At 38.5% G+C, this 10,387-nt stretch overlaps 1 protein-coding gene across 1 annotated transcript; it reads left to right on the forward strand.

Annotated features, from left to right (window-relative positions):
* The first annotated feature begins 833 nt into the window (after nucleotides 1–833).
* Nucleotides 834–1,778, forward strand: LOC103747221 (olfactory receptor 494-like). Its single transcript, XM_008849569.1, has one exon. The coding sequence runs from the start codon at nucleotides 834–836 to the stop codon at nucleotides 1,776–1,778; it is 945 nt and encodes a 314-aa protein (XP_008847791.1).
* The last annotated feature ends 8,609 nt before the right edge of the window (nucleotides 1,779–10,387 follow it).

Consider the following 10,387-nt stretch of genomic DNA (forward strand, 5'->3'; position numbering starts at 1 on the left):
CAGCTTGCCTGGGGTTCATTTCTAATTATACTATTTCTTATGTATAAGAAATACATAATTAATTATAACCTTATGTTAAACATCTTCAAATTGATTTCGAAGTATAAAATAAAATGGAAATAAAGTACTTAATATTAATTCTTGGAAATAAAAATAGATATATAAAAATTTAAATCCTCTGCTGCTATCAATAACAATTCAATAAAAGCTTCATTATTATTAGTGATTAATGCTTCATTACATAATTCTATATTTGCACATTAATCTTTTGCTATACTCATAAAAACTACTTGGTTATTTCCAGAACTCTCACACTTTAACATCTATTTATGTATTCCAGTGAGGGTAGAGATGTCATAGGCCACAGCACACATGTGGAGGCCAGGGGACAACTGTCAGGAGTCAATTCCTGCCTCCCACCATGTGGGTTCTTGTGATGTAACTCAGATCCTCAAGATGGCAAATGTCTTTACCAGCTGAGTCATCCTTCAGGCAAAGTTCTCACAGTTTCATAAGCCATGACAGGCAGAAGGAAGCCCTCAGCTTCAGTTTTAAAACACTTAGGTATATTATTCTGTAGACAAACATAAAGAAATGCTATATATATTTATAGAAAAATTCTGGCATTTATCTCTTAAATTTTCAAGACAACTCAACGCATACAAATTAAACACAGAATTCAGAGAAAGACATCAATTGTTAGTTCAAACATTTATTGAATGATAAAATTGTTCATAATACTCTTCATGTATGTGTTGAACAAAATGCTGATTCAAGTATATTCATGTAATGTCTTTGTCACAGGTTTGTGCTGGCAGCAGCTACATTGTCCCATGGCTTTCCCTGGGGATGGGAACCACACTGCAGTGACAGAGTTCATTTTGATGGGATTAACAGATGACCCAGCCCTTCGAGTCATCCTGTTCATCATCATCCTGCACATTTACCTGGTGACAGTGTCTGGCAACCTCAGCATAATTCTTCTAATCAGAGTCTCTCCTCAGCTCCATCACCCCATGTACATTTTTCTGAGTCATTTGGCTTCTACTGACATAGGAATTTCATCTTCTGTCACACCAAATATGCTTGTTAACTTCCTGGTAGAGAAGAATACCATCTCCTGTCTTGGGTGTGCCATCCAGCTTGGCTCAGCTGCCTTCTTTGGGCCAGCTGAGGGCTTCCTTCTGGCTGTCATGGCTTATGATCGCTTTGTGGCAATCTGTAACCCCCTTCTTTATTCAACCAAAATGTCCACACAAGTCTGTGTTCAGTTGGTTGTAGGATCTTATATAGGTGGCTTTCTTAATGCTTCCTCCTTTACCTTTTCCTTCTTTTCTTTTGTCTTCTGTGGACCAAACAGAGTCAATCACTTTTTCTGTGATTTTGCTCCTTTAGTTGAAATTTGCTGTTCTGATGTCAGTGTTTCTGTACTTGTGACCTCATTTTCTGCAGGCACTGTTACTGTGATCACATTGTTAGTCATAGCTGTCTCCTACGCCTACATCTTCATCACCACCCTGAAGATGCGCTCCACTGAGGGCCGCCAGAAGGCCTTCTCCACCTGCACCTCCCACCTCACTGCAGTTACCCTGCTCTATGGTACTGTAATATTCATTTATGTGATGCCCAAATCCAAGTACTCCACTGACAAGAACAAGGTGATATCTGTGTTCTACATGGTGATTATTCCCATGTTGAACCCCCTCATCTACAGTTTGAGGAATAATGAGATTAAGAATGCTTTAAAGAGACGGCTTAATAAGAAAATGTTTGCTTAAAGACTTCTGCTATTTTATAAAATACAATATAGTAATGGCTGTCATCCTAAACCAGGTGACAATCATCTCATGTTTGGTTCTTAACCACCTAGAATTATGTCCACATTTTCTTTAAAATTGTTCATGCAGCACATATGATCTTTAAAAACATGAATCATCCAATTGGAGAGAGGGGGCAGTAGAAAAGAACAGTGACTTGTCTTTCAGAAGATCCAGGTTTGGTTCCCAGAACCCAAATGGTAGCTAACAACTATCTATAACTTCAGTTCCAGTGAACCCATCCCCTTCTCCTGACCTCCAAAGGCATTGCACATATGGTTGCATTTACATACATGCAGGCATAATACTCACAAATAAACAAATAAATAAATAAACATCATAGTGTTTTCTATGTAAAAATACTATCTACCAGTTCCTTTATAAAATCCAGACACTATTCTATCATCCACGATTATCCCCTTGGCTTACTCTGACTTGCTTTTCATTTGTTATGATTATCTGGACCACTTTCCTTTCAATTTCCCATCTGGCTGTTTTTTCTTACTCTCCATACCAACAAGACCATCTTGATTTGCTCATCAAATGATGATTTGCTCATCATCATCAATGATAATGGATTTCATTATCGCCTGCCTATTCTAGTACCACCCACACCACCACAACTGCCATTTACTAGTCCAGTCAGTTCCACTTATTGTTCCATAGCATCTTCCAATTTTCTATAGACGATTTATTTTCTAGTGTCATCTCCCCTTGAAGATTCAGTTTTAAGAGAATTCTGCTATAGACTAATATATCTTCAGCATTTACTTGGTTTCTAGAATATGAATAATAATAAATATATCTAGAAGGAGCAAATGGCTAAATTATTATCGCATATCTGCCTATAAAACAATTTCTAAGCTCTGATAAATATTCCAGGAAGAATTTGAGGTGACCAAGTTGGAAATCAAGGGTGTTTGATGCATCTTCCTATGTTCTCCCCTAACACGTCAAGAAAAGGCTATAAATCTTATCAGATATGGAATTTAATGTCTTACTTGTGATTGACATCTTATTTCTAAAGTATCAAAGTAATGTCTAATTGTTGAATAGTCTGACCTCAAAGAAATGGGTTTAGTTTTCACAGGGAGGTTAGTCTTTGTTCTCAGGACTTTGGAGTTTACATGACTAAAGCTCTAAGATTTCATGAAGTCAGATGTACCTTAAGTTTACCAAACACTTAGAGATTTATGCCCAGTGACAAATCCTAGGATCAGGATATCATGAGAGAGAGAAGCAGTGGCTGGCCAGTAGCTTCAGTGAGTAAAGGCATTTGCCTCCAAGCCTGACAACCTGAATTTTTGAGTTTGACCATCAAGACTTACATACTGGAAACAGATAACTCTGCAAATTGTCTTCTGTCCTAAACACACACACACACACACACACACACACACACACACACACTCACACACTAAATGCACTAAAAATATTTGAACACAAGCAGGGTAGACAGTGGATGTAGGGGAGAATTAAGTCGAGATTGGAGGAATTGGAGAGATGACTCAGCAGTTAAGAACACTTCCACCTCTTGCAGTAGATCCAGTAGTGCTTCCCAGCACACACATGATAGCTCCAATGACCTCTTTTAACCTCTTTGGGCACTGACACATATGTGGTGCACAGACATACCTGCAGGCAAAACATTCATGCAAATTAAAAATAATAAGACTTTTTTTTAAGGACAGGAAATTGGATAGCAGTAGTATATGTGAACTTCAAGCATTTTTCTCCTTTCCCTGAGTCTTGAATCTCACAAAGCCATAATGTAATAGATGTTACTAATATACAAATTAGACTCTTCTTTCCTACTGCTTTTGGGCCCTCAAAAGGAGGATAGTGTCAATCAGAGCACCCATTCACCATAGATGTGCCATGGGAATCATACCACTTCCTCTTACCCACAAAATGAGCCTCCCCTAGTAATAGGCATGTTCTGTCACATTTCTCCCCTAATTTTTAAATCTCTACTTTCCTCATTTTTTACTTTTCTACAAAACTGGTTAAATACTCTGTCTCCAAGAATATTAGAGCTGCTTCCCTGTCAGTGATCTTTAAAGACATGCTGAACTTTGTTAAGACTATTACCAAGCAACATCTGGGGACACAAACTTGTCTCAATATGCCTTAACATATATGACAGGATTCATGAAATCCATTGGGGAAACTTCGGGGTGATGCAGATAAGGGACAGAATCTTAATGTGATTAAGGTGTATGTTATAAAATGCGCAAAACTGAATCAAATATATATTGAAAATCAGAATATCTAAACACTTCTAAATATTTTCCTCTCTTGCATGAAGACTTTCAGGGGCTCTTTTCTAGATAAAATACCCTTTCCCATGGAATTTATGAGTTTTTAAAACTATTTCCAGTGCACATCACCTGTTATCACTTCTCTTCAACCCAACTGTGCTTTTTATAGCTTTTTATTAAGGAATACTAATAATAAGGAATGGCACTTTTTGACATCCTCATCCATGAACCTAACACTGTGAGACTGTCCCCCTCTGTACCCTACTTATTGCATCCTCTGTCACTCCATTCTTAATCCTTCATGAATGTCATTACCATACACTTTCTCTTTCATTCCCATGTGCCAGCTCTAGTGCAGCTTCTTATACCTCTGTTACCCTAATCTTGCTTTATCCACTCAGATTTTAATATTGTGTTTCAATGCTTTATTTTGTGAAAACTACTATTCTACAAATCTGGTTGAGAAAAGTAATATTCCTTTGGGCCAAATGATCTTTATTATACATACCTTATTTTTGTGTGAATGCCAAATTAATTCTAGACAAGAAAATATATTAGTTTATGGCACATACTTTGAGGTCAGATAATGATTTGGTTCCTGAGATTTCAACACAATGCTCATCACCTAATAAATGCTCAGTAAACAACCATACTGAACCGAACTGTCTTGAACAACATTGATGTTGTACACAACTGTCCCCCATGTCAGATAGATGCCACCTTGCTGAATGTAGCTGCACCTGCTTGCCCAAGATCATCACAGTTGGGTTTTCTGACTGTTGATGTTTGAAAAGAAGGATGGGAAGGGAGAATCACAAGACCCTCACTTGGATATCCATTTAAAACTCCTAACACATAGTGGGGAAGGATGACCCTAATTGCAAGTGGCCTGGAAGAAGGGCTAGAGTACATAGGCTTGGGAAGATTAAGGAAAGGGGACTCCATCTGTGGGACTGTGGGGAATCTAGCATTCATGCTGGGTGAACACTTTCTTGTGAGGCCTTCAAGCGGAACAACCACACTCCTGAACATCACCCCTCACTCATTGCTCTGTAAGTTTGTCCGGTAATGCTCATTGGTTCCCCACAGTGAAATATACCTCAGATTTAGTGGAATACACCTCAGATTGTTTGGGGAACCAAGGGAGGAAGGGGTGGATGTTCTTTACATCTCCCACAGGGAAGAGTTTTACCAACAAGGGTGAAATGATCCCTTTAAATTTTGCATCAATGTAATGTGCAAGATGCTTACCTATTGAGACAAAGCCCTTCTAAGTCACAGAGATTTTAGATATGACTATAGCTCTTGTATTAGTTACTTTCCTTTTGCTGTGATAAAACACTGTGACCACCGGGCTTGGTGGCACATGCCTTTAATCCCAGCACTCGGGAGGCAGAGGCAGTCAGACCTCTGTGAATTCAAGGCCAGCCTGGTCTACATAATGAGTCCCAGGACAGCTGGGGCTACAGAGAGACCCTGTCTCAAAAAAATAAAAAAAAAAAAAAAAAAAAAAAAAAAAAAAAAAAAAAAACACTGTGACCAAAGAAACTTATAAAAGGAAGAGTTTATTTGAACTTATAGGTCCAGAGGGATCAGAGTCCTTCATGGCAGAAAGGCATGGTGTCTGGAAAATGGCCCAGTGACGTGTTTCATCCAGCAAGGCTGCACCTCCTTAAACATCCTTAAACATTTCCACCAACTGGGAACAAAATATCGGAATACATGGAGCTTATGGAGGACATTTTCATTCAAACCACCACATTCCACTTCCTGTCCCACATAGGATCATTACCATATGAAATGCAATTGCATTTATTCCACTTTTCGAGTCCTCACAATCTTTACCAGTCTCAGTATTATTCAAAAGTCCAGAGTTTAGTGTCTAAAGGCAACCTTTTAACTTTGAACCTCTGTAAAATCAAAAGACAAATAACATACTTCCAAAATACATTGGAACTCAATATACATTCCACTCTAAAAAGAAGGAATGGGGCAATTGTGAGAAAGTATTGGACCAAAACAAGACCAAAACCAGAAGGGCAAACATCAAATCTAGTAGCTCCATATCTGACTTCTTGTAATTTACTTACAAAGGGCATAGATGCCTTAGCCTCTCCAACTTTGTTTCATGCAATACACATCTCTCTCTTGGGCTGGTACCATTCTCTATATTCAGTTCTCCTTGGCCGATGTCTCATTGGTCTTGCATCTCCAACATCTTTTGGAGTCTCCACTGCCAAGCAGAGTTCACCTTCATACCTTCATGCAATGGCCTGTCACAGTCTTCTTCAAGCAGAGACACCCCTGCTGCATGCTTTCTCACCTCCACAGCTCTATGAAACTGCAGAAGAAAAGCCAGTGAGCTCTTCACTCTTGTATCTTTCATGCCCCTAAAACAAGCATGTGACTGACACTGCCAAATTCAGCTGTCAGCCTGGGATGGACATGGGTATGCTTCATTCGACATTACCAGCAACTTTTGTCCACAGTAATTTACTAGGAGCAGGAATATCTTTAGGCTTTTTCCTTTCACAAGTTGTAGGCTTAGCTAGATATGTACCTTCTTGTGCTAAAGGTAATCTTTCCATTATTTAAATGCAAATATCTAGGCTTTTCCTTAACCATTCTAAGGGAGACTTTCTTTAATCAGTAAGCCTCTTCTTCAGTGCATGTATTGGCTCCAACACTAATATTCCTTAGAGATCTTTGTCTCTCCAAACTGTACACTTTGCACTTTCTACCCCATTTGCTCTTCTTTTCTGTAGATCTGTATAATATTCATCATTAATAGCCATGCCACCATTTCTACTTTAGACTGTCTTGAAAGTCCTCCACCAGAGAAATTAGTTTATTCCTTTTCAACCTAGCCTCAGGCAAGCTCCTAGGCTGTGGGAAAACTGTGGTCAGATGCTTTGCCATAACATCCTAGCTGCAGGTTAAGTCCTTATTTCCCTTGGGAACTACTTTGATTTCAACACTATATTTTTCAAAGCTTCTGCTAGAATGGCCCATTAAGTTCTACCTATATCATTCAACTGTTTTTCTAGTCTAAAATATCAAAGTATTCTACATTCTTTCAAAAACTCATATGGACAGGCCCTTCACAGCCAATACCCCAATCCTGGTATCATCTTCTGTGTTAGTTACTTTTCTGTTGCTATGATAAAACACAGTGACCAAGGGAACTTACTAAAGGAAGAGTTTATTTGAGCTTATGGTTCAAGGGGGATCAGAGTTCATCAGGTCAGGAAGGTAAGGTGACATTAAGGAGATGGCCAGAGCTGGAAATGAAGTGCTCACATCTTCTAGCAGGCACAGGGAAGAGGATGAGGCTGAAAATCTGGCAAGACTTAAGAATGTTCAAAGCCTTCCCTCAATGAGGTGTTTATCTCCAGCAAGGCCACATCTCCTAAAGTCTCCCAAACAGTGTCACCAACTAGGGAAGATCTTCAAATACCTGGGGCCTGTAAGTTGTCATTTTCATTTTTATGCTTGCTAGGCAAGCATTCTATCACTGATCTACATCTATAATCCTTGATGTGTGATACAGGGTCTCCCTGTTCATCTCTGGTTGGCCTTGAACTCACTATTTAGCCCAGGTTGCCTGCAAACTTGGGATCTTCCTACCACTGCCTCCTCAATGCCATGATTATATGTGTGTGCCACCACACTTAGGAAGCTCATAAGAAACATACAAAGCTGGGGATGCCCCTCCTTCAGGTTTTAAGAACTAAGCAATGACTGTGAGAAGCTGTTGGGAATTTGGCTATTTATATCATAAGTTCAATGAATATTTGATTCAATTTTTGCATAACTGTTATATCTGGACATTATGTTTGCTTCTACCATATGAACATGGTATGTTTTCTCTTCTTTAGATCTTGTTTTTCTTGATCAGATTTCTATAATGTTTGTCCAGAAGCCTTGCATGACTTTTCATACACTTATTCTTAAATATAATTTTTACTTATTTTAAGTTGATTTTCCACTTTAAATTCTCAATCATTTTCTCTAATACTGAAATGAAATCTATGTTTTATACATTAATCATATTGTCTCCATAGGATTGGTAAATTAGTTCTAGGATTATACCTTAGCTATCACTAACAATTTTCTAAGTGAATAGGTATACTATCTGCAAAGACACTTCTTCCTTCCTTGACTAATCTTTCTTCATTTTATTACTGTTGCTTGCCTTACTGCATGTTTAGGACCTCCAGTAAACTATTCACTAAAAATGAATGGAGTGTGTCTTCTTGTCCCCCCAATTTTCTTAGGGAGAAAATATTTCAACATATTACTGCTAAAATTGGTAAATGCTAATAAAATAAAGTAAAATGGAGAATAGACTGTGGTTTTATAGATATCACGAAGGTACCACCTACATGTTTTAGAAAGAGAAGTAATTTAGATATATTTACATATTCATCCAGTGTCATCTATGTTGGTGCAAATTATAGAAGTTGGCTTGTTTTCGAGAACAAAAATGCAGGGAGGGGGTGTGCCTGTTTGTGTAAGTAATTCTGCTTCTAGCTGATACCCTTAAATATTATTCCTATGGAAACTCACCTGTGACTGAATTTTGCAGTCAACCATTAATTCAGGCATTTTATGTGCAGTTTGTATGGAGGTTTCATCCTCCATGCTGCTCCCCTGCATTTAAATCCCAAACAAATTTCTAGCTTCTCATCTACTACATTCTGTTCTCAGACCATTTACATCTTTCTAAGCTTGGTGTCAGAGTTGTTTTCTCCTCTCTAGCTCCTCTTCCTCCTCTTCCTCTTTTCTTCTCCATCTTCTTTCTTTTTCTTCCTCTTTTCTTTTTCTTCTTCTCTTTCTCCTTCCTCCTCCTCCTCCCCCTCGCCCATTCTCCTCCTTCTCCCCTCTCCCCCTCCCTCTCCTTTTCTCCCCTCCTCCCCCTTCTCCTCCTTCTCCTCTTCCCCCTCTTCCTCCTCCCTCTCCTCTGCCTCCTCCTTGTCCTCCTCCTCTTCCTCTTCCTCCCCCTCCTCCTCCTCTTCCTCCTCCTCCCCCTCATCTTCCTCCTTCCTCTTAGAATATTTTTTTTTTTCATTTTCTGCTACACACACGGACACATTGATGGTATTTTTTGTTTTTAGTTTTGGTTTTGTTGTTGTTATTTAAGACAAAGTATCATTCTGTAACCCAGGCTTTCCTAAAACAAAACCTACTGTGTAGCCCAGGTTGGCCTCCAACTTTCCTTAATCCTCTTACCTCTGTGTCCTGGGGGCTGGGATTATAGGTATGTGTCACCATGCCTAACTTTGATGGTATTTTTTTTTGGTACCTTTTCCTCCCCCCCTTCTTCCTCCTCCTCGTCCTCCTTGTCCTCATCCTCGTCCTCGTCCTCGTCCTCCTCCTCCTCCTCCTCCTCCTCCTCCTTCCTATTGACTTCATCTTCCTTCAAGTTAGTATTTTAATGTAGCCTGTCTTTCAGGTCATTCTTTCTCCCTTCTGTTCAATCTATTTTCACAGTTTTAGTAATTTTTTTTAGTACTTAATAAAACATGGCATTTAAGAGATTACTAAAGTTCTTCAGAGAGCTTACAGTGCTTGCTTTTCTTCTAGAAGACCAGAGTCAGCTTCCCAGCACCCAAATATGGCAGCTCCCACCTGTCTGTATGCTCAGCTCCAGAGGATCCAACAGCATTTTCTGGCCTCTTCAAGCATGCAAGCCATGTGACATTTGGTCACATAGATACACATGCACATAGACACACACACACACACACACACACACACACTAAAATCAATAAAATGAAGCTTTTAGTTTTTGTTTTCATTTTTGAGAATTTCATACTCGATTACTGTATTTACAACACTTCCACCTCACTCTGCTCTCCAACTCCTTCCAGATCCCTCCACTCCTCAATTTTTGTTACACACACACAAATAAACCTACTGAGTCCATTTAGTGTTGTTGCTCATATCTACTTGTGTAATTGTTTTCCTTCTCTAACATTTGTCTTATAATATTATTATGGTCTCTTGAAATTAAGATAAAGTTTATAAATTTTTATCATTTTCTGGTGTGTCAACTTCATATTTGTCAATGAAACTATATATATCACTAACTTTTACATGTAGCTATTATCTTCTGGTTGTTTCCAGGTAGCTATTGTGATTTTCTTCTTTGTTCCCAGTGGTAGTTAAAGGTGTATTTATTTGCATACCAATAAATCTAAATTTTGTAGATATCTTTTTTTGATTAATTATTTCTTTTTCTGTGCTGGATTTTATTTATTTATATATATATTATGCTTTGAAGAATTATTTTTTTAATTACTTAAT

This window comes from Nannospalax galili, unplaced genomic scaffold (genome assembly GCF_000622305.1).
Source record: "Nannospalax galili isolate Female #2095 unplaced genomic scaffold, S.galili_v1.0 scaffold1525, whole genome shotgun sequence".
NCBI lineage: Eukaryota > Metazoa > Chordata > Mammalia > Rodentia > Spalacidae > Nannospalax > Nannospalax galili.

What these genes read in the sequence shown, in the direction of transcription:
- LOC103747221 (XM_008849569.1), top strand. Translation starts at nt 834, where the DNA reads ATGGCTTTCCCTGGGGATGGGAACCACACTGCAGTGACAGAGTTCATT.